The sequence below is a fragment of the Octodon degus genome, unplaced genomic scaffold (assembly GCF_000260255.1).
Source record: "Octodon degus isolate 3935 unplaced genomic scaffold, OctDeg1.0 scaffold00195, whole genome shotgun sequence".
NCBI lineage: Eukaryota > Metazoa > Chordata > Mammalia > Rodentia > Octodontidae > Octodon > Octodon degus.
This window is the reverse complement of record NW_004524771.1, coordinates 597,538-623,235: the sequence shown is the minus strand read 5'-3', so window position 1 is coordinate 623,235 and position 25,698 is coordinate 597,538. Positions and strand designations below refer to the sequence as shown.

The window sequence follows — 25,698 nt, the reverse complement described above, 5'->3', positions numbered from 1 at the left end:
CCACATTTATCAGAACTCTTGAGAAACACTGAGGTCTGGAAAGTTAGGCTCTCTCCAGATGTTACCAGAAGCCTACAGCCAAGTAACCATAGCTTCCCTCAGGATGGGCTTTTACTATCCAATTCAACATGGTCCTGCCTTTTTCTACTGCCTCCCCAAGACACATATTTGTCTTATTCTTTGTCTATCATCTGTCTCATTTATGTTCCCTGCCTTGCCCTACTGGAATTTAAAGCTGCAGTTTTGATGCTGGCCTTGAATTCCACTAAGTATACAATTTGCATGCACATACACACACACACACACACACACACACACACATACACACATATGTGCACACATACATACCCATTTACATCAACACAATTTTGTCCTTATCCTTCTTTACCAACATTATAAATGACTTCCTCTACCAAGAGAAGTGGTAAAACCCGGATTTGAGTTCCAGCTGGGCTGCCTTGCTGTGCAAGTTAAGGTCTCTGAGCCTGTGTCCCTATACCTTTAAGATGAGGTTGAGTGCTCACCTTGTTGAGGGAATGGTGTGAGACAATGCATGAAGCACTGGCCCATTGTAGGTGCCTGACAAATAGAACAATTTCTTTGTTTATGACCAACAAGCATTTTCATCAGAGTCCCACCTGGGCTGTGTAGGCTGTATTTTAAGAACCAAGTTCCCTTTCCTGAACCTCTACTCTGTGCCAAGAAGAGAGAGGACAAAGATGGTCAAGAAATGGTTCCTATGCTTAGAGACTCACATGCCTGGCAGCCAGAAAGGAAAATCATCCATTATAATGATATGTGGCATGTTCTGCAATGGGGAGAGGTGATGAGGGAGTGACATCTTTAAATTCCCATGGGGACTTAAAAGAAGATATTATCTCTATCTGAAAACACCAAAAAGTTCTGAATTAGACTATGAGCCTTTGACAAACCTATCAAGTTGACACAAACTGTCATCTCTTTGACTCCAGTACCCTCTGGGGGGGCCTTGGCATGTGGGAATAGGCTCAATAAGTTATTTGATGGATGAGTGAGTGAATGAGTGAATGGATGGATGGGTACATGGACAGGCGGATAGATGGATGGAGAGATAGATGGATGATGGATGGGTGAATAGATGGGCAGATTGATGGATGGATAGGTACTTGGATGGATACAAGGATCACGCATACATAAACAAATGGGTGACAGCCAGCCTTCTTGATCTCATAAATATAGTCTCAATGCTAGACTAAATGAAACTGAACACATCTTGATCATAACTGTCTTCTAATTCATCATCAACATTACCACCGTTTATTGAGCATTTACTATGAGCCAACCATTAGGCCAAAGACCAAATGCATTGCTCTACACTGCCTCACTTAATCCTCACAACATCACACATGGTCTTCTGTCACGCCCAACTGGCAGATGAGGAAACTGAGGTTATGAGGAGGAAGGTGGCCGGCCCAAGGTTGTCAGCTACTGAGCAGCAGAGAGGAGCTGCAACAGGCCTACACACCATCGCTAGTGTTCTGTGCTTGCCACTGGGCCTGCCACAGACATTGGTATTCAAGGCACAGGAGAAGACAAATGTGGTGTCTGCTGACCTCTGTCTTGGTTCCCCCTCACAGCCTGGTCTTCACAGGCGCTTTAAGAAACTCTGTCTTCCTTCTTGATTGAGGACTCTCCCAGTGTCCCTTTTGCCCTCTCTCCAAGCAGATGGTTTAATTACTTGAAATTATTTTTAAGCAAGGACAGAAAGGTGAATTCCCTCTCCACCCCATACCTAACTCACAAAATGGAAATTGAGTTGCCTCTTTTTTTTTTCTAAATTAGCATTTTGTGATGCAACAATTATCCCTTTAAAAAAAAAAAAAACTGCACTCTTGTATATCCTTTTAAAGTTTCTTTTTTCGGCCATAAAGGGGACTCAATGTCAATCAAATACTTTGAACTCTGACGTCAACTCATGGAGTCATGATTGACCACTGAATATGTGCTGGCCTCTATCCCTAACTCTTACAAAGGTATCAGTAGTGATCATTAATATTAATATAGCGCTGGTCAATATGCAAAGTGAATTAACATTTAAAAAAAGCTCATCCATTATGAAACCAAAATTCTGAGGCGTTAATAGCTTTGCTAAACTACTACTAGAAAGCAGGGCTGCAAACTGAAGCTATCAGCTTAGCACTCAAGCCTAGGGCCCATCATTCCATGATATACACAAGGCTGTCAAAGGCAGCAGTGGCTTCCAAACTGGAGCCTCCTCTCAAGTATTGCAAGGACTTTCCATTATACATTTATTTGTGAATTATGTGCTAGCTACTGGTGCCATGAAAAAAGATAAATTTGGATCCCTGCCCTCAAGGAAGGCGCAGTATAGTTGGAGAGACGAAGAAGCAACAGCATCACTCTGAAGATCGCTGCATAGTGTTGCTAGGACACTCACATCGAGAGAGAGAGAGAGAGAGAGAGAGAGAGAGAGAGAGAGAGAGAGAGAGAGAGAGATGTTTAATTTGGCTCACGGTCAGGGAATTTGGTCCATGGCAATCTGGCTCCAAGGCAAAAATATGTATATGGTGGGAAGACCTAGAGGAGCAAAGTTGCTTAGTTCATGGTGGCTAGTAAGCAGCATCAGAAATCAGGAGCCAGGGATCATATATAGGACTCAAGGCCATGCCTCCAGGACTCACCCAGAGGTGTGCTTTACTAATCCCTTGGGGACTCCCAAGCCAATCAAGTTGACACAATCAAACGTAATTGTCACAGAGACCCACTGTGCTCTGTGTGTGTCCTGATCACAATTTTTTTTTTAATCAGACATGTGCACTGAGTACCTTCTTCAGAGCACAGCCATCATTAAGAGCTGAAGAAAGGATGATTTGATCTACCCATGCTTTCCTAGACGTGCTCTGTCACTCTGGAGCCTCCATGGTAGAAAATAAAATAACAGGCATTTATCATCATTATAACCAGTAGTGAGTGCTTACTGCATATTGGCATTGTTTTAAGCACTCTACAGGAATTTCTTCTAAATCTGTGAAAGTAGATATGATTACCCCATTTCTACAGATAAGAAAATCAAAGTGAAAGGACAGTTGTAAATAACTCAAGGTCATACAATTAGCATTATGACAAAGCCAAGCTTCCAAGCCACACACTGGGAGTTAGAGCCTACATTTCCATGTGAAGTTTCAGGCAGGACAGCCCTTTCATTCCAAGATGAGCTAAGTGGGTGTTTCATTAAAGCTATCCTCCCTTTCTTCTAAAATGCAGATGTGAGACCAAGGCCCTCACCTTGGAGGGATGGCACTGCAAAGGCTGTTCTTGTTGGAGATTTAGGTACATCTCCACCACCCAGGGAGAAAATGTTTCCTCAGAGGGGGTCAGGTGGAGATTGAGGGTGGCATCTGATTCTTGCATTGGGCAGATGTGCTTGGAGATTCATTTTCACACCAGCCAAAGCCAGAAACTAACTAACAGAACCACTGTGAGGTTTGGAACATAAGCCAACCTTTGTGAGGACCCAAGAGACAAGTATAGCCCCAAGCTGGAAAGAGGATCACTGTGCCCACCTCTGTTTCCAACATAGCCTTATTCGGCTATGGGCACTTGGGATACTGAATATGAAATCTTTGTATCCCATTTTTCAACTAAACATGGCTGATACACTGACTTTTGATCCCCTCGATGGATCCTGTGCTGTCTCTAATAATTTTTCAGATAATTGTCTTGAAATTTTAGACATACAATGTCATCTGCAAAAAATAATAACAATGTTGTTTCTCAAATAGTTACACCTTTTTTAAATTTTCATTTTCTACCTTATGGCTCTGGCTAATCTGTGAGCTTGTGTTCTTTATCAGCAGCATTAGTATTTGTTATTAGTTAAATTAATTTCACCAACAGCATTTTATTAGAATGAGGGAAATGGATTAAATTTTTGATCAAACACAAACAGAACAGCTTTGGGAGCAGAGCAGACAAGGCAGAGCCGAGATGTCCCTGCAGGAACTCAGGTGTGACATAATGACATCTAGACTTGGATTTGGCATTAAACAAATATTCACTAGGGACTAAGAATAGGGTTGTAAACAAGCTGGACATAGACAGGTTCTCCCAAGGCTCCCAGCATCAGGACAACCAAGGAAAGAGATAAGACAGAGTACACCTAAGAGGTATTTTGGTACAGAATTAGCTGGATGTGGTCTTACAAGCAGACAACTAAATGCTGTATTACTCTGAGTTTCAAAACCTGGTTGCATAATCGATAATAACCAGGAAACTGGCTGAATTTTTATTAGCTTCTGAAATCTATTATAATCTCTTTATCTGAAAAAAGAGAGATGAGAGCAATGAAATTAGAGTTCTTCATGTACGAATGCTTTTAAGAATGTGGATTAAAGAGAAATTAGCAGATATTTTAATTTTCAGCTATCTTGTCCTCCATGCCAATCAGGGTACCTCTCTCCAAACTATCTCACAATAATTAACATCTGCCTGACGCTTGCAGCCTGCAAAGCCGCTTCCTGGGCATTATCTCCCACAGTCCCCACAACAACCTTGGGAGTGTGCAAAGCAATTTCACTGAGGTTATCGCTCCAGGTTCTTGAATCCTCACTGCTCATTTCCCTGCGGCCCACATGCCAGCCGAGCCTGTCCTTTTAGAGCTCTGCAGATGCAGCATGCCTTCACACTTCCGCCATTTTGCACTTGTGTCTCCTTCTGCCAAGAAGCCAGCCCATCGTCCCTTGCTCCACCAAGGACACCTGTCCATGCCAAGTAACAAGGACAAGAGGTCCTGGAAAGAAAGGCCTGGGCATCCTAGCATAGAAAACACCAGTGATGGTGTCCATGTCAGCAGAGATGAGACCTCCTGTGGGCAAAAGTTCTCTCCTGCAGCCAATTTAAGTGTGAGTGCTAGCAATACCCCCAAAGAGTTCACCCTTTTTAAAAAACTTAAATACCTGGTACATTGCAACTGGATGGACTTGAGCTCAGACCCTGACTCTAAAACTTACTAGTTACATGATCTTGGGCAAATCTCCAGACCCAATCCTCTTATCTGCTCCTCTCCAGAAAAGGCCTAATAATTCACACATTAAAGGTGAAGAAAGTGACGGTGATTATTAAGTATAAAGTGCTTGTTGTTGGTTTTAGTTTATAAAAAATTACTACATAGATTCTGTTATTAGGATTAAGACTACCTCCTTCATAGCAGAAAAGGAGGTAGGCTGATGTATTATTACCAACCTTATTACTGCTACTTGTATTATTATTTACAGTTTCTCTTATTTGTGTCAGAGTGGCTTTTCTTTCAGAGATTTTTTTCAGTCTCATCTTGGAACTTTTTTTCTCAGGAAAAGAAAGGCATCTGGTTTGTTGTTGTTGTGTGTTGTTATTGTTGTTGCATGTTATTGTTATTGCTGTTTCACAGGCAGGGCTGTAGAAATGATGTGGAACATCAATCACTCCTTGTGGCTAAACAAGCTGGTTCACGGGGACAGAAAAGAGTCAGCCAGAAAGAGTGGACAGAGAAAGTTAAGAGAAAGAACAACTGCATGGTCAGAGGCCCGGAGGCTGGATGCGAAGTGGCTTATTTGGGGAGCTTCGGTTGGCAGCAGCTTCTCCCGGTTTAGGTAGGGGATGCAGGAGTGGAGAGTGAAAGATGGAGACCTGAGCAGAGACAGAAATCCCAGTGGTGTCTACTTTCCTTAGACTCTTCTATGCTCTTGATGTGCTTTCACTTGTTTAGTTCCCACTCCACTCTCGGGAGGTAAATCCTGTCTTCAGTCTCATCTTACAGGTGAAGAAACAGACAGGCACCAGTGACTAGCCAGAGGCCACTGATTTGGTCTGTTTTGTGTTGCTGTAACAAGATACCTAAGGCTGGAAGATGCTTGAGGAAAAGAGATTTATTGGGCTCATTGTCTTGTTAGCTGAAAAGTCCAAGTAGCGTGATGCCAGCCTCTACAAGGGGCTCCTGACTATGCCATGACACAACTAAAGAGAAGGTACACTTAGTAGGAAGAGAAACCAAGAGAGAAAATAAGAGACAGGGAAAGGACAAGGCTTGTTCTTTTGTAATAACCCACTCTAGAGAGGACTAACTGGTGAACTGGCCTTGACCCTGTCCCAAGAGTAGTCGGGATCTAATCACTTCCCTTAAGGTTCTGCCTCTTACGTCTTAAAGGTCCCACAATATCATTACAATTGCACCAGGGATCAGATTTCAATGCATAGATCCTAGGAAATCAACCACATCCAAACCATAACAATCTCACAAAAATGGAACATAAGATCCAAACCCAGCACCCAACTCAATCACTGAGCCAGGCAGGCTCTATTCTTTTCCTCTGTGACATTTGGGCCTGTGTCTTAGGCCAGAAAGGAGCCAGCCTCTCCAAAGATATGAGGAAGCTTAAATCAGCTTGGGCAGATTCAAAGTCACTTCCTTTCTGTCACTTTCTGGGGTCCAGAGGTGGGGTTTCAGAAGTTCCCAGACGTAAAACCATTTCCATATAATTATGCTTCCTTGACCTACATGTCATTCAGCTGTGTACTTGGACTGGAGGTACAAAAAACAATTTCTCCAACCACAGAAAATTGCTTCCCAAGGCCCCCAGGTAATTAGACATTGTCCTGTGGGCATGGCCTGTTCCTCATCCACCGAGCACAGATGCCGCCACTTCAACCCTGTGTCTGAGACAGAACATCCACGGGAGGGTGGCCTTGCAGGATGCGCAGGCCAGCTGCATGTACCAGGGAATTTCCTAATGTTCTTGAACATCTAGATCTGGTGGATCCTTCCCTCCACTAACCCAAGAGGGGGTGGGAGGCACGTACTGTGTGGGGAGCCATTACCTCTCAACATCCTGTCCTCTCAGCAAGTTCCACAGATGAGGAAGCTGTAACACCCATCCATGTTTGCAAATTCCAGGGGAAAATGAAGAAGGCTGCGTTCTTAATCCTCCACCTCATCTCCCTTTGGGGATATCTGCAGTTTAGTACAAATGATAAGCTTTCTATTTAGCGAATCCCTTTAATGCTTAAAGCCTTTCCATGACTCCCATGGCCTCAAGACGAATCTACCTCCAACATGGCTACAAAGTCACTGTGACCCAGAGCTGTCACCTCTCTACCCATTCCCCACGGGGCCCCTCCCAGTTCTGTCTCCCAGCAGAGGTGGACAGCGGCTTAAGTGGGTAAGTGACCACTTGGGCTCGGCATGGCATTCCCTTCTGGTTTTCAAAAGAAGCTCAGATCTTAGATTGGACATGAAATGTCCTATATATAAATATGGCCACTACCTTAAAAACCTTGCAGACACACCTGCCACCCAGAATGTTTCCCCAAAGATGCCAGTCTGCACTCTCGCACCCTCTCTCTTGCCTCCAGGCCTTGGCACATTCTGTTCCCTGCTTCTGCACCACATCAGAGGCTCCTACTCCTCAACTGCTGCCTCCTCCAAAAAGGTTTCCTGATCCTTGGTTAGATAGGTCCCCTTGTCTTAACAGCTCGTACAGCATACTGCCTTTTGCCATTGGGGAATTTTCTCTGAGTATCTTCGGACCTTTCTGCCAGCCTGCAAGCTAGAGAAGGGCAGAAGCCTATTCTTCTGGTCATTATGCCATCCGCAGCCTGTAGCAAGGTGCCTGCATGCAGTAAACAGCAGATACCTATAATGGAAGGCAGAGGAGGTGGCCAGCTGTCCTGAGCACTGCTGGTGTAAATACACAGCCTCCTTCCCTGGAGTCTCTTGGGTTAGACTGGTAAGCAACCAAAATAACACCCATTCAGTACTCCCTATATGCCAGGTATTCTTCTAAGCACTTTATTTGTGTTCACTTATTTGATTCCCACAAGAACCATAAGAGCAGATACTATTAGTCCCATCTTACAGTTGAAGAACAACAAAACACGGAGTGTTTAAGAAACTTCACCAGGATCTCCAAGGTAGGACCCTGCAGATTTGGGATTCTGGTTTCAGAACTACTGCTCTCAAACTCTCCACTTTTCACTAAACAAAGATTCACTGTTCTAAGAGGGGACCTGTCTACTGCATTGAAAAGGAAACTGGGGCCAAAGAGATAGCTCAGGGATCCAAAGTGCCTGCTTAGGCAAGCTTAAGCAAAAATTCAGGGACCACAGTCTGATCCTGATACCCAGCACCACATGCCACACCAGCCCCTCCCTCAGGGAGGGCTGAGCTGGCCATACACAAATGGGGAGGGGGAAGAAACAAAGAAAGAAAAAGAAAAGGAAACTAATTCTGAGCGCTCACTGCATGCCAAGCTTGGTACTAATTTTCTGCACATGTTAAGTTAGTCACTTTATTTAACAAGCCCTGTGGGAAGGTATTATTTCCTACTGCACAGATGAGGAAACAGAATTAAGTATCATGCCAAATAAAGTAAATGGGGAATTTGGATGCAGATCTGTCAGCCACCATAGGAGGTAATAAGAAAAAATTTCCAGTCCGCCATGGAGAGACATGGGGTTTAGAGAGAAGAAAACAGAAAGAAGGAGTGAGGTCAGTCATTATTCACATATCGGAAGGCCATGAAAGTGACAGCAAGCAGATGAATGTTCCACAGAAAGCCTTGAGGAATCCATCCACCCACCATTCATCCATTTACTCATCTACCCGTCCATCCATCTGCCCATCCATCCAACCATCAGTCCATCCGTCCATCCGCCCCTCCATCAGTCCATCCGTCCATCTGTCCATCCATCTGTTCATCCATCCATCCATCCATCCATCCATCCATCCATCCATCCATCTATCCATCTATCCATCTGTCCATCCATCCGTCCATCCATCCATCCATCCATCCATCCATCCATCCATCCATCTGTCCATCCATCCATCCATCCATCTGTCCATCCATCCATCCATTCATCCATCCATCTACCCACCATGCTTCCATTTCACAAACACTGGTAAACTGTGTATTTCTTGATAACTGTGTGATACAGGCCCCTTGGGTTCATCAAAAGAAGATACATTCCTTTCCTTTCAGGGGCACCCAATGAGTGATGACAAAAACCTGGAGGAGATCATTATAAAAACAATGTGTAGACTACTCTTGCTAATGTATGCTTCTTCATTCTGCACATCAAGCTCAGGGAAGCCTTTAGGAATAGTCTTCAAGGCAAAGGATTGGAGGTGGGAAGGCACTGCAGGCACAAGAATTTTCCTGTGTGCTGCTCCAGAGGTGAGAAAGAGCCCTGTGCCACCCAGACACGAGGTGTGGAGTGAGTAGGGGAGGGAGCTTCCTGGCCATGCAAGAACTTCACATTTTGGCCTATCAAGCAGAGGTCTCGAACAGATTGCCTCTGCGTGTGTGTGTGTGTGTGTGTGTGTGTGTGTGTGTGTGTGTGTGTGTGTCTATAAACATTGAAAGACATGGCCTCTGGCAATGGGACACAAACTATGTTATTCCCTAAGCTCCTGCCTCATGCCCACCATATTCATTTGTGTGACTTGCCTGGTCCCTGTTGCCTTTTGAGCTTGCAAGTGCTAGCATGGAGCCATGGGAGGGGTCAGGAAGTTGCTGCTTTAGCTGCTTCATTCGTATGTTCTCAGCACCTGGAGCCCAAGGAATGGGTCTCTGTGCTTTTGGAGCCTAACCTGCACTCTGGTATACAGTTGGGCACCACCAAATTGATGTTAAATTAAACTGCATTTACATGGAAAATTCTGGTGCAAAATCTCTTCTCAGGAGCTGAGTCTCAATAAAAATCTCCCACACATTGCACACCAAATTGATTTGCAATTATCCTTGATTACAGCACCCAATTTGTTTTCTCCAGTATCCCCTTGATCACCTTCTGGTCAATTGAAAAATGTTAATCAGCCCTTGTGCATATCTACAATGCTATGTTAATTCTATATTCTTATTCATTCATTCATTCATTCAACAACTATTGAACATATACTGAATCCCAGAAATGTACAAGAAGCAGATGATGCATAAATAATTATTAGGAAAATGGAGATATTGTTCTTCATGCCTTTTACCTGCCTGGTAGGAATGATGGTAAATATATATTGCAAGCATACCAGGCACTTTCCTTGAAGTAATTCACTTAATCATCACAAAAGCCTGTGACAGGTGCCACATCATCACCCTTTCCTCAGATAACCAAAGCAATGCACACGGAGGTTACACAAGTTGTCCAATGTCACACAGCTACAGAGCAGCACTGGCAGTTTCAACCACCAGCAATCCAGCTCTAGCATCTGGGTTTTGCCACTGGTTTTCTGGGGCGATGCTGGGAGCCCTGGAGTTGGCTTCTGGGCGATCAACATGGGGTTGCGACCATGGTGGTCGGCTCCCATAGCATCTGCACCAGCAGAATCCTGGGTGTGCAGATCCTAACAATGCACCCTGGAACCTTGGTACACTTGTTCTGTTTTGACTTTTTTCCTGGTGTCACATGTTTCTGTTTTTTCTTCTTTGACGTTTTACACATGGTTGCAGACCTAATACTAGAAATCTAATGAGGATACCAAGTCAAGCACTGATGGCCGCAGTTTATCGGTTAGCCTCCTTCGAAGTAGCCTTACAGATCAGTGTGCCTAAAGCTAGGAAAGCAGCCTGAGTCATGGGCAAAGGATTATCGCTGTAATTTCTTTCTTAGGTTCCTGCTTCTTGCCCTTTGCTCATGCCATGGCTGGACCTCTGAGTCTACCACAAGCTCTTATAGCCTCTTCCTTTCTGACTCCCTAAAGCCTTCCAGCTACCACAGGCCCAAGGGCACACCTGCATTCCCTGGGACACTCTTGCTGCATGGCCACGTGGTGCCTCTCCCTTTCTGCCCCTCTCTTGGAGGCAGGGGCTGCCACCCTTTCTCAGCAGCATCAGGAATGTGAATGCACCATACCCAGTCAGCACCTGCTACTCCAAAAGGAAGAAGCAAGCCCAGATCAAGTGTGACTTGCCTTGGGCCACAGAGCTCCTCTGTAGGTGGTAGTGCAGAATTCTACTGGGTCAGAGTAGAATGGATGATTCATGTGGACAGGAAGCACTTTATGTTTGCACATCACTGCATCCCTGTTGCTGGTATGGTGCCTGTTGTGTGGTCAGTGGCTCAGGAAACATTTATTGAACAGATGAGTGAATGCCAACCTCTTTTAATTCTTCCTTTGTCCTTGCCTGCATGGAAGAACAACGCAGGGTCACAGAAAATGATGGCTTTCTGTTGGCTGCATTTTGTATGCACAATTGATAAGCTATTTGCCCGCAGCTAAAAATACCAAACCCTGGCGGCCATTGGATAGATGGTGCTTAGTGCAAGATGTTTAATCAAACAGCGACAACCCAAGCAGAGCCACAATTAGCCTCTGACGCCCCAGTGAACTCCAGATGAAGAGCCCGGAAGCCTCTGACTTCCTGTTGGTCCCCTGCACCAGGTGACCATCACCCAGTGTTCACAAACACCAAGAGCAAATGAGCATTCTCTGCCCTGGGCAGTCACCAGCGGGAGGTCAGTGGATGGGCAGCTGGACAGAAAGCAAGCCCACAGGATGAATGCAATGGCAATTACGCAGCAGGGCACACCATCTGATACTGCAAGGGATGAAGGAAAGGGTCTCAGTCATAAGCCGTGGGCTTCAGGAGAGTGGTTAGAACCTCTTCTGTTTCTTCATTCCCAGCTCCGATTTTCAGAGGTTTTCAAAGACCAAAGCCTTCTCTAAAAGGAATTCTCCCAACTTTCCTCATGCCATACATGAGCCAGCCAATGTGTTTTTAGAAGGGGAAGAAGGGACATCCTGGACCATTTCTATTCTCCTGAGTTACTCATAAAAGTATCTGAAGAAGCAGGGGCTGCCCAAATAGCTCAGCAGATTGAAGAGCCTGCAAGCAGGTACAGGGGCCTGAGACTCGATCCCCAGGCCTGTCGTGCTGGCCCCATCCCCAGGGCTCGCTGAGACAGCAATTGAGACTTGGAAGGCTGGAAACAGGCAAATCACTAGAGTCTGATCTAATAGTGAGCCCCTGAACACCCTGTAGACTCTTCCCTAAAATACAAAAAAAAAAAAACAAAAAAAAAAAACCAAAAACTGAAGAAGCAGATGCAGCCAACGGGATCAGGAGTCACATAAAATTTTTGAGTCCTGGCTCTCCCACACACATGCTGATGACCTCGGAAAGTCATTCAAGTCCTCTGAGCCTCAGCATTCCCATTTTTAAAATGGGGGCGTATCTGCCTCAAGATGTCATGTGATGATCACCATTAACAAAATAAATCTCTAGCACAGTAAGTGCTCAATAAAGGAGATCATTGTAATTAAATGTACTGGCTTTGCTCAGCTCTTGTATGTCAGGTGTCAGAAGAGACGTTTGATGCTACAGGGTACAATCTCAGTCAAGCTAGGAACTTTTCTAAGCCTCAGTCTTTCACATCTGTATCGAGTTGAAAATTGTTTCTACTGCATTAGTAAGGGTTAAGGGCTAGATAGTCCACATACATGATACTCGATTGATGATGAGGTAATGTCCAGAGAAACCCATTTAAGTTAAAAATATCATAAGTGGGAAATACATTAGTATATTTCACCCAGTGCATAACCTCCCTTGCGATTGTGGGTTCCCCAGGAACAGCTGGCACTGTAAAAGAGGATCATAATGCACGCTGCCAACTCAAGAAAAGATCAAAACTCAGGCTTCTATTGAACACATAGCATATAAAGCTGGAAAATAGCAATTCAAACCATTTTGTTTTTATTTTGCAGTATTGGAGATACAACCCAAGGCCTTCAGACTGGGTTACATCCTCAGCCCTTTCCTTTTTATTTTGAGACAACATCTCAGTAAATCTCTAAACTTCGGCTCCAACTTGTGATCTTCCTGTCTCCACCCCTTAAGTGTTGGGATTATGGTTGTGCCATCATGTCCCACTTGCACTGAATATTATACTATTAGATAATAAACCATGTTATGGGCATGAATCATGAAGAAGGGATATCAGAGCTCGACACATAGCAAGCATTGATGATTGTCAGCTACGCTGAGAGAATCCTAGGCCTTTCCCTTTCATGCCTCTCGATCTTGGCCCTGGCTGTCATACTCCTTGCAAAGACTACCCTTGCCTTGTCTGTCTGTTAAACCCCAACTTCACCTTCCTCAAGTAAGAACTATGGTGCTATTGTGGTATTTAGCCCTAAGTAACTTATTTTACCAATCTGGAAACCAAAGTTAGCAGAAGGGAAGTGGCTTATCCAAGGGTGTACAAAGGCCTGCATCAAAGTCAATCCAACACAGAGGGAATCTAAGGATGTTTTCATTGATTCTCATACATGAGTCACAGGTCTTTTCTAAAACTATTATCCTGCTCTCAAGAAGCAGACTAGGAGAAGGCCCTGTCTGGCATGGCTAATGCTTCTTCCTCCATATGGGGTCCCTGTCTGTTCAGTTTCTCACCTCTGAAAGGCCAACCAACACATTACTCTGTAGCAGCATGATGCACACTGAGCGCTCCCTTGGGCCAGCTCTTCTAAGGCTTTAAGTACACGCATCTCTGTAAACTTCATGGCAAGCCTTTGAGCTAAGTACCATCTTTACCGCCATTTTGCTCATGAGAAATCTGAATCTTGTTTTATTAATACAACTTCACCAAGAATACCAGTTAGAAAAAACCAGGTCAGGAAGGCTAACCCAAAATCTCCCAACTCCAAAATATTTGTCTCTCATTTTAAGTATTCTGACCACTCTGAGAACCACCTGCACACTAAGAGTTGTTCCTACAGAGTCTTGGCCTATCTATCTTTGTGATAAACTTCCAGAGCAGAGAAAGCACAGAAGCATCTACCCCTTGGTGCAGAACTTGACCCAGCTGGCACCACTGAGCTCTTGCAAGATGCCGCTTAGATTTATCAGCTGTACTGTCATGGGCAGGGGGATTACTCTTGCTGAATATCAGTCTCCTCCCTTGAAAATGGATACCTAGAGGTTCAATCCCAGGCACCACATGATGTGCTGGCCCTGCCCCCTGGGCACACTGAGCCAGCCACTGAGACCTGGTGTGGTGGCACATGTCCGTAATCCCAGAAGTGGGGAGCTTAAAACAGGAGTATCACTACAAGTCTGAACTGTGTAGTGAAACCCTGTACCAAACACATTTTTTTAAAAAAAGAAAAAAAAAATGGTTACCTAAAAGTATACATGGACACATGATTATATCTGCAAGGTCATCCCTTTACAGTTTCTTTTAGATCAAGTGACTTTCTGAGTACTCTGGAATTTTCTTATAAGCAGGCATTTATGGAAAAATAGCGTTCTTCTATTACCACTTCAACTGTATCCATAACTTTCAGCAGCAGATCTCATAAGATCATCTCCTCCATACAAACCCACCAGGACACAGTGGGTGCTTATTAGAGGGTGGTCCTAAGAAACATGAACTTGACACTGAGAAGCACACTTTGGAAGCTGTAGTATCTGTGGGATGGCTTGGAGGTGGTTTGTTGATCAAGGCCTAGAGTTATCATGATTACTCAAGGAAGTTGCCCCTGGTGAAAAAGCCAGAGCCAGTTCTGGTGTCAGAAAGGTCAATGGGTTGGCAAAGCTGAGTCTGGCCTTGCAGCATGGACACTGACTCACTTTCTCCACTGCCCTGAATCAGGCTGCTGTAGTGTGGCAGCCATCTTAGCTCTTGCTGCCTATCTATTAATGACAGGGAGGCTTGCTGGGTCTCAACTATCTACCCTGGGAACCACTTCCTTATCACTTCCTGGGGAATAGGCAAGGAAGCTGCAACCTGGATCTAGAACTCAAGTTCTGCAGGACGAATCTATGGCATTTGTCCTACCTTGGCAGACATCACCAATCCATCCCAGCTCCCCTAAGCCCAGGCATGCTGAAAATATGCTTTCCAACATAGCACCTAGACAGCTACTACCAATGGATCAAAGATAATACATTTTTATATGAGATTCTAAAGGTCAGAAACAAAGAAAGGGAAAGCACTAGCTTTGAAAAGAATCCAGTAAAATGACTGGATTTGATTTATATGGTGCTTTTGAGGAACACAATAGAGAAAAGTATGATTGTGGAGCTATAAGAAAGAGTAACTACAAAACAGGAACTGAAAGTAAAATAATAGCAACCCAAAAAAGGTTACTTTCTAGTATGTAAGAGATGACTGAGTCATTATACATTATCAAGTAATGGTTCCTAAGGTTGTAGACAGTTGATCATAGATGTGATCCATGTTGTCCACCAACCAGACAAGCAGAGTGGGAAAAGATGGGCAGACAGCTGCAATTAGAGGGCTGAGGTTAGAAGCAGGCAAGAATTTCCAGATTGGTTGAGAGAGTTGTCAGCACTTGGAATGGGCTATGGAGGAAAACCAGAATCTTCTCTGAGATTTCTTATGAGCTTGAACTCTCTCTGCAATTATCATAAGATCTGGCCTCTAGGAGATATCTGATGAACCACACTGGTTGAGTGCTTCAAAAAAATAACAGCTAATCTTTGAGTATTTTCTATGTGCCAGAGACTCCACTAAGTGTCATACACGTATTATTCTATATAACCTCAGAACAACCTAAGAGGGTTCTATTATTGTTATGCCCACTGCACTGATGTGGAATCTAAGGCTAAGAGATTATGTGGCTTACTAGCCAGTAAGAGAATGCTGTTCTTGGCATTTAAATTCAGGCTGTTTGCCCCCACAGCATTTCTTCTCAATCAATTAGGATAGGTGCCTACAGACCCAGATTTAGAGTAGAGGGTAAGATTTAGTCTACAAGGAGTAGAAAGACAAGACAGCCCCTCTGAGCCTTCAGGAACCTGTACGCTTTCCCTCAGGGGTTGTCCTAGTGGGGGAGGGCCTTCTGCCTAACCTTCACCACAATGGGCCACTTTGTGTCCTTAACAACCAACCTTGAAAGGAAAGCTCCACCTTCCAAAATTTCTGCCTTGGAGCAAGTAGGACCATAGGCAACAAGAGTAGCCACTGGCCGGCAGGCAGCTCTGGGCTTGGAGATGTAGGACAGGTCAGCTGCCCTCAGACTCTTCCCCTGCTCCTGTCCTAGGGGCCCACTAAACACAGAGCTCCTTGAAGCTCTCCCCAGAGGTCGAAAGACAAACACCAAGTATCTTTGGGTGGAGGGGTGCTGGGGATTGAATCCAGGGTTTTGCAACTGAATTACATACCCAGCTCTTTAAATTCTTTCTTGAAAAAAAAGTTTCTCTAAGTTGCTCAGGCTAGGCTCAATTAGCAGTCCTCCTGTTTCAGCCTCCCAACATGCTGGGACTATAGGGATACAACACCATGTCCAGCTAGCTTCATCAGTTTATTTCTCCTTCATCTGTGCAAGACCCAGAACAAACAAGTGCCCATAAGAAAGCTGACAACCCCCAAGTGCCAATGTCCCATCATATAGTTCTGTCTCTCCACTCCTTTTATCTAAATAAGGAGCTCGCAGACTTCTGAAGTAAGAGGCGAAAAATCCACCCTTGGGGATTCCCAGGAGCAGGTAAAATACCTACCCCCCTGGAATCCCTTTCAGCCCCAGGGGTCTGTATGATATGAGGACTGGCTTTTCCAACACAAAACATAGGGAAACAGAGAAGGGATTTAGTTAAGTTGCAAGAGATGGTGGCAGAAGGAGGTGAATGGCTTTCTTTTTGGAAATTCACAAGAATGTAATTTAGGATGCAGAGAAACAGGATTTGCAAAAGGTTACACCAGGAATTTAATTAGCCCAGATAAACAATGCCCTCTCCAGTTCTTAAGAGCTGTGCAGACAGAACAACTGAAGCATCGCTGTCTGCTCTTGTCACGTAATTGCCACTGCAATTGAAAAGTTCTTCTAGGTGTCTAACCTGAAGCTTTTTATAGCTCCAGCTTAGCTCTTTTCCTTCTGATAAAGTGTCTTAGCTGTTTTTAGGAGGAAAGAGGAAGGAGGGGAAAAGAGTGGATCAGAAAGAGGGGGAAAGAATCTACCCTAGAAGGGAAAAAAAGTATGTCACCCTTTAAAGCAGCATTTCTCCTTTGGAATAATTTATCCTATAGAAATGCACAAAAATGCTTAATGAGGGGCTGGCAAGATAGCTCAGCCAACTAAAGCACCTGTTTAGGCAAGCTTAGGCAAGCACAGGGACCGAGGTTCCATCCGGGCACCACATGCCCTGCCCTGTCCTGCCCCCAGGGCAGGCTATGCTGGCCAGAGTCCCCACATAGGGCACATGCTGAGGAGGCGGAAACAGGAGGATCACGATGAGCCCAAGCTGTGTAGTGAAACCCCGCAGCAACCAAACACATAAAAAAAAAAAAGCTTAATGAAGCTCTAGAGTGACCCCTTCAATAGTAATATGACTAGTACTACCACCACCACCACTACCAATAGTAATAGTAATAATAATAATAATGTATCTAGTGATAGAATATTTCCTAAATTTTTGTGGGTTTTATCTTTATCTCTTCTTAGTACATATTTGCAATGTGCAGTGATTACATTCTTTGTGGGGAGTCGGATCATGTACACGACACTTTAATTCTTTTAAATCTCCTTCCACTCTACTCTCGCCCCTCTCCTTTCCCCTTTGTCCCCTTCCCTTTTGAAAAAGATCTCTCTCTATCTCCTGTATCTATCTTGCATTTTGATTTTTATATTTTGCATTTTTCATAAAGAAGAAAACGTGATATTTAAACTTGTGTCTGATTTATTTCACTTAACACTTTAGTCTCAAAGCCTGTCCATTTTCCTCCCAATGAGTCAATTTTATATTTCTCTATGGCAGAAGAGTAACTCATCATGTATAAGTATTACGTTTTCTTCATCTGTTGCTGGACAAACCTATGATCTATCTCTAAGTGAAAAAGTTAAGGTTTCCACAATACGATCCTGTCTAATCCCATCTGTGGTGATGATCACTATTACTAATCATGCAGTTATTTAGGCAGTCAAGCATCCTGGAGAGAAAAACATCAAATGGTTCAAATATGTCTGTTCTGATTATCTACTGCAGCATGACAAGCCACCCAAAACTCAGAGACTAAAGCAACAATTCCTGATTGTGCATCACAGGTCTGGAGCCGAGTGGGCTCCACTGGCTGAGTGGTGATTTGGCCTGCTGAAGCTGTTCCCAGGGAGCAGCTGGGATGGCCGTCACCAGGGTTCCATGGAGTGGGGGGCCAAGACCACAGCTCCTTCCCACAACTGCTAGTCAAAGCCACATGTTGGCTACCAGCTTAACCGAAACCAAAAACTAGGGTACCTACACATGCTCTCTCCCAGTGGGTGAGTGCCTTTCACGAAGTGTCCCAAGAGCAAGTGTTTCAAAGGCCCACTCATGACTTCAGGGGTCAGGCAGCATCCTGCTTGCCATAGTCTGTTGCTGAAAAGTCACAGCACCAGCTCCAACAGAAAGCATAACAGCTATGTATATAAGGAAAAGTCATGGATTCCAGGAGGTATGCATGACTGGGGACCATGTATAAGGCTTGCTGCCCCATTATCTCTGGAGAATGAGGTATCGGCAGACTTTCTCCTTCTAATTTCCAATGTGGTTAATAAATGTATAATTTCAAGAGGCAGAAAGTGGTTTTATATTCTATCTCACAATGCGCTGACTGTGTAACCTCCAACAAGTGAGTGAGCCTCTCTGAATTAGTGGTACCAACCTTAGGTGAGATAGTGTGTAAGATCGTCTGAAGTGTCTTGGGCATACTGTACACTCCCTAAAGGCAACCTAATTCTATTATTACACACTGAAATAATTTTTTTCAAGTCCATGTTACTTTCATAATAAAATAGTAATTTTCAAAGAGAAGAAACAGAACTAACACAAAAAATCACAATCCCCAATCTGTTCTCTGCCTCACAGTCTGGTTGCTTCCTCTAAGAAACTTTAAAGGGCCCCCTCAGTCCTCTGACATGCACAGCATAGTCCTACAGGCCTTAGCTGCCTCTCTGGAGCAGACCATCCATGGTGTGGTCTGACAACCCAGCCTGTGATTCTTCAGCCACTCCCCAAATCCTCTCAGGTTGGAGCACAGCAAGCTGCAAAATACAGGAAATGAATTCCCCAAGAACATAACCAAGAAGCTTTGCAATCACAAAACATGGGCTTTCTATTACCCGGCAGCTTAAACCTGTCTCAGCACCATTGACAGAAAGGATTTGCTGTTTAGAAGCATTGACATTCTGATGCGAGGCTCACTGGGGCTGGCTTGGGGGGGATTGGCTGGATTTCTTCGAGCAGAGTCCCTGGGCTGGTGTGCTGGAGAGAAAAGCTGTGAAATGCAATTTCGGGCAGCAATGGTTTGGGTTTCTTAGCTTGTTCTCCCTTTATAAATACACACAGACCCTGTCAACACTGCTCTTTCTCTTTGGGGAAAAAAGTGTCAGTGTGGAAAAAAAAAAAGATTTATTTATTTATTTATTTTTTTTTTTTTTGATGTGAGGAGTTATAGCAAATGTCAAATCTTAAGAGTTAAAGTCTCAGTCTTCTCATTTCTTTTCTGAAGAATCAACACCCAGGGTCACCCATTCCCCTCTGGCTCTCTCCAGCCTAGAGCTCTCTCTCTGCCACCCCAGGATGCCCTAAGTGATCTCGATTTTGCCTTGGGGCTCTCCCTGCACAAAGGAAACTCTTGGCTTCTGGGGGTTAGTTTCTCAAGAGAGGCAATTACTAGAAACTTCAGGAAATGTCAAATATGAATACTTGGCAATTTCATTTGGGGTTGATGACTTGTCTGACTGAAAGCATTAATTAGGTGGGCCTAGAATATTTTTGGAGAGTTGCGATATGGAGAATTTTTAGCACCGTGTTTGAAACAGGGTTCATAGGAGGGGGAAAGACAGAGCAGCAATCACTCTCCACAGAACACATAGCACTTTTCTGGGGAGACCTCCAAATTTAGCCATTTCTGTCTCTTGATAAGCTTAGGGGCAGGCACATGAGAGGGAGTGTTGACTTTGCTTCACTGGAAGAAAAAATAAAGAAGGTCTGATCAGGGGTGGCACATTTTAAGTCTAAAGAATGGGAATCACTTTTCTGTAGCTGAGAACTCTTTCTTATGACCAAAAAAAAAAAAAGAAGAAGAGTTATACAATCACAAGAGCTGGAATCACCCTCTGGCTTCCCCACTTGTCTAGTTTGTGATTTGAGGCCAATTAGGTAAATATATACAACTTTTTCACCTGTAAAATTGGGAGTGTTCCCATTCCTGTTCAACCTGTGAACATGGTAAGCTCATTCCTCCCCCAAGACCTCTGCACTTGCCCTTTCCACTGCATAGGGTCCTCTCCATCATGGCAGATCCCTTCTCCTTATCCAGGATTTAACTTAGCTGCTGATGTCCACTCTAAAGATAGTCCTTCCCCATCAAACTGTGTCCTCCTGGACTTGATTCTTCATGATGCGATTATCTGAAATTCTCTTTGCATTTCTGTGTGTAGTCATTTTGTCCTCCAAAATGCCCATGGCCAAAGGAAACCTGTCCATTTTGGTACTCCCAGCATCTCCAATGCTGCTTTGTGCCACGTCGGGGATAGACAGTGCCCAGCTAATATTTGCTGAATGAATGGATTCTCATTCTCATTCTGGATGAATGACACTCTCGGAGTACTATGTGCCAGCCCATTCTAAACATCTGCAAAAATTATCTCAATTTTTGTCTCACCTCAGCCCAGTCCCTCCCCTGAAGGCTTCCCCTTCACTCTATCAACTCAGATTAGAAACTCTGCTCTCATTGTGTAGGCTGTTCACCTCTTCATACTTAGCCACTCACATGTCATCCCTGCCTTCCTTCAGTGGAGATGTCAGATGTCTGCCACACCAATGTGTATCCACCTTCAGCCCATGCACAGATCTTCGCCCACAAAAGTTAGAAGTTAAATACTTTCTTAAAGCATTTCTGGATGAATAAAACATTTTGGAATGCTTTTTAACAGAACATAGCACAGCTGTTTAATAAAAAAGAACCATTAAATGCAAAAGTGCTTACAGAGCAAGCAGAAATCAATATAAGTGTGCCTTGCCTTAATAAACCCAGTACTTCCACATTGTTCATCTCGGGGTCTTTGCACATGCTGTTATTTCCTTTGCTGGAAACACTCCGGCTCACACCTTTGCCTGTTTATTTGTCCTCAACCTCAACCAGAGCCTAAATCCCTCCCTAACATTATTACGGTATAAGTTTGTGCCTTTCCAACTTTAGTTCTTCTGTCAGAGTGCTGCTTCCCTAGGACACAATAAGTTCTAAGAAGGCAGGATTGACACTGTTTGTTTGGTTCACTATCTCTTCCCAGGTTACAGATTCAAGTAAGCAACCAAAAGCATTGCTGATGCACAAGTAAAACCTTAAGTGTCAAGTTTACAAATGCCCAAGGTGACTGAAATATATAGTGGAGGTTTAAATTTTTAAAATGTTATTACAGGACTGGGGAGATAGCTCAGTGGCTTAAGTGCCTGCCTGGCAAGCACAAGGTTTTGAGTTCAATCCCCGGTACAAAACAAAGTCATTACAGTATGAGGCACAGTGTCATTAAAACCCCTCAAAATACTCTCTCTCACTTAAAACACATCTATTCCATCATTTTTGCTATTTTCTGAAGGAGTTCTGGTGCTCTTTTTTCATGAGTATCTTTGTAAGGTGTCACCAAGCACATGGTGAATGTCACTACCATGTGCATCACACAGAAAGGCAGAGTAATAATAAAAGCACCACAATGTGTCCATATCCACTTTATTCACCAGATCTGGCACCATGTGACTTCTGGCTCTTCCCCAAAGTCAAAATGATCAGGAAAGGCAGATGTTTCTAGTTGATTCAAGACATCAAGGTAGCTACAATGGTGCAACTAGAGACATTCATGAAAGAGGACTTCCAGAACTGCTTCAGAAAGCGGAAAGAATAATGAGATGAGTGTGTCTAAAGTGAGAGACACACTGGGAAATTAATGGTGCTGTATCTAAAATATAGATACTAGGGGCTGGAGAGATAGCTCAGCAGCATAAGTGCCTGCCTGGCAAGTGCAAGGTCCTGAGTTTGATCACTGGAACTGGAAAAAAAAATACAGATACTATATTTTTCTGTCATACATCATATTCTACTGTTAGGACTGTAAATGACTAGAACCACTTTACAGTTAATTCTCAATAGCTAAGAAAGGTGAAAATGCATGAACCATAAGACATAACAAATATACTTCTTTGTATACACTGCCCCAGAGAACTCTTGCTCATAAAAATTTCTCCTGGAGAATCATTTTGTGGTTATTAACTATAGCAGTTGAAAATAACAAAATCTTGGAACTAATTTAAATATATCCTATGTATGCAGTTTATGTAATAAATTATATATAATTTATATATAATTCATATATAATTGAAATTCATGTAGTTCAGAGTATTATATAGTCATTAAAGTGAATAAGCTACTAGATCCATATATCAAATTAAATGCTAGGTCTCAAAGAAGTGATGTAGAATGACAACAGCAGTATTTGGAACAGTGGGCATGTTAAGGACAGTAAGAGTACACAAAAGTGGCCCCAGACAACCCACAGCCTGCAGCCTGCAGTCACCTCTATTGACAGAGAAAAAGGAAAAAGCAAAAAGAATGTGAATGGTACTGTTTTGGGGGCTTCACCTGTACAGAGAGTGGCATTTCTTGTTAAAAAGAGCTGAAGCAAATCTAGCAAAATGCTCAAATTTGCTTACTCTGAGTGATGAATACATCAGGAGTGTGGGTGTGTTTATGACAGACATTTGTGTATGTGAACAACCGTGCAATATTTAAGGCACTACTGAGAAAGGTACCAGGAAGGGGAGGGGGCAGGGAGAGAGAGTTGCAATTCTAGTTTGACACTGGGCCTCAGATGAAGGACCTGTGCTCTCTGAGAGCCCCATTTGAACGCAAGATTAACAATGTCGAAGGTTCAGGTTGCTTGTGAGAATGACTGAGAATCAACACGTAAAATAACTTCCAGATAATATCCACTGGCCTTCCAATTTGGGATGAACCCTAAGTGACTTTCTGAATGGGTCTTATCAGGGGAGACACTTGATTTAAAACTGATCAGGAACTGCATGAATACATTTTCAACACAAATTTGGCCAGAGAAAATGAATGCATCACTACTGTTTGTGGAAAAAAACTGTCTATGTACACACATGACATAAAGACATATATACACACAGGTTATTTATTGGCTGTGATAGCCCTGAGGGAAACACAGAGAAAAAAGAATGGAATGGTGGGGAGGACTCAACTGTATCTATAATGTCATTCCCTGTTTAAAATAGCTGAAACAGCTGGAGAGATAGCTCAGTGATCAGGCACCTGCTTGGCAAGCACAAGGACCCTGGTTTGATCCCTGGTACCACAAGCCATGCTGGCCCTGGAACCCCAGGTACACTATGCTGGCCACCAAAACCAGGCATGGTGATGCATGCCTGTAATCAAAGGCTGAGACAGGAGGATCACTACAAGTCCAAGCTGCATAGTGAGATTCTGTACCAAATAAATAAATAAATAAATAAATAAATAAATAAATAAAGTTTGAACAAGCTGAAGCAAATCTAGCAAAACATTCAAATTTGTTGAATCTGAATGATAGGTGCACCAGGGTTCTCTTGAAAGTCAGGTGCTTAGAAAACAAGAGTGGAAGAGAAATTTACATTTTTCTGCTCTTATTTCTAATTTTGCACCATGCCTGCAGATTACCTAGTCCAAACATCAATTTAATTCATTTTTAAATTAATCTAAAAGTCATGATCACCTCTTCAATTCTAAACCCACTTAAAAAGGAAAGGCCTTAAAGATCTAAGTTCTAAACAGACTCTTGACGTTATGTAGCCCACACTCCTCTCTGAACCCATGCAGCAGGACAAAGCCTCTCAGCCTCATATTTGTCACATAGCTAGGCCAAGGGCAGAGGAGGGCATCTGGGATCCAGAATCTAGGTTTGGTTTCTGTCACCATGACTTTGAACTGTGAGACACTAAGCAAGTCCCTTGAGTTCTTGGAGCTCGGCTTTGTTTCTCAAGTTGTGTGGGAACAAATAAACCATTTTACAATTGTGAGGTGTGATCTTTAATGCACAGATGTCCCTCAGAAACAAAGATTCCATCCTTCGACCTACATGAGAGCGTCCTGATAAACACAAGCTAAACGCACCCTTCTTGACATGAACAACAAAGTCTTCTTTGCTTCTAAGTTTAACCCAGTTCTCTTCTTTTCCACAGCAAATATCTTGACAGTGATCATCCTCTCTCAGCTGGTGGCTAGAAGACAGAAGTCCTCCTACAACTATCTCTTGGCACTCGCTGCTGCTGACATCTTGGTCCTATTTTTCATTGTGTTTGTGGACTTCCTCCTGGAAGATTTCATCCTGAACATGCAGATGCCTCCAGTTCCTGACAAGATCATAGAGGTGCTGGAGTTCTCGTCCATCCACACCTCCATTTGGATCACGGTCCCCTTAACCATTGACAGGTATATTGCTGTCTGCCACCCTCTCAAATACCACACAGTCTCCTACCCAGCCCGCACCAGGAAGGTCATTATCAGTGTTTACATCACCTGCTTTCTGACCAGCATCCCCTACTACTGGTGGCCCAACATCTGGACTGAAGACTACATCAGCACCTCTTTGCATCACGTCCTGGTCTGGGTCCACTGCTTCACAGTGTACCTGGTGCCCTGTTCTATCTTCTTCATATTGAACTCCATCATTGTGTACAAGCTTAGGAGGAAGAGCAATTTCCGTCTCCGGGGCTACTCCACAGGCAAAACCACTGCCATCTTGTTCACCATCACCTCTATCTTTGCCACCCTTTGGGCACCCCGCATCATCATGATCCTCTATCACCTCTATGGGGCGCCTATCCAGAACCGCTGGCTGCTGCACATTATGTCTGACATTGCCAACATGCTGGCCCTTCTGAACACGGCCATCAACTTCTTCCTCTACTGTTTCATCAGTAAGCGGTTCCGCACCATGGCAGCTGCCACACTCAAGGCCTTCTTCAAGTGCCAGAAGCAGCCTGTACAGTTCTACACCAATCACAACTTTTCCATAACAAGTAGCCCCTGGATCTCACCAGCAAACTCACACTGTATCAAGATGCTGGTGTATCAGTATGACAAAAATGGGAAACCTATAAAGGTATCCCCTTGACCCCATGGGTTGGGCACCTAGTGCCTCTGTGGTATTCATTTCCAGATGGGAGGGCATCCCGTCCTGTGGCTGAACAGCTCTTCTTAAGAGTGCTCACCTCATTTCCTATCTCCACAGATTGAGCAACTCTCAGATGGTAGCTGACAAAAATGGAAGAGAAGAAAGGAAAGCATGAATCATTTTATTTATGTATTCGTTTTCACAAAATCATGCTGACAACAAAAGTTCCTACCAGTTGGAAGATGCTGTTGAGGGTCATTAAGTATCATCATACTGTGACCAGTAAGAGCACACAGTAGAGGAATAGTCTGACTTAGCACAGACCCATTCACAGTGACTTGGAACTGCTCATGTATGGGACACAACAAGTCACAGTAGCACATAGCTGAAGCCACACTCTTCTTCCAAGAGCTCATGTAATCTACTGCTTCCCTGTGCCATTTCTAGCACCTAACAACACTGACTGATCAGGGATTTTTCCAAGGTGCCCTTTGTCCTAGAAGGAGTTGTGACCTTGAAGTGGCCCTGGCACCCCTGGATGCAGAATGACATGATGGGGAAAG

At 43.8% G+C, this 25,698-nt stretch overlaps 1 protein-coding gene across 1 annotated transcript in view; it reads left to right on the top strand.

Moving 5' to 3' along the window:
• The window catches only part of Gpr139 (G protein-coupled receptor 139), a 39,179-nt gene extending 13,800 nt beyond the window's left edge, over positions 1-25,379 (top strand). The window contains exon 2 of the mRNA XM_004644213.1: positions 24,201-25,379. Within this exon, the coding sequence (XP_004644270.1) occupies positions 24,201-25,135 (935 nt within the window). The 3' untranslated portion in view covers positions 25,136-25,379. The remainder of the gene's footprint in view (positions 1-24,200) is intronic.
• The last annotated feature ends 319 nt before the right edge of the window (positions 25,380-25,698 follow it).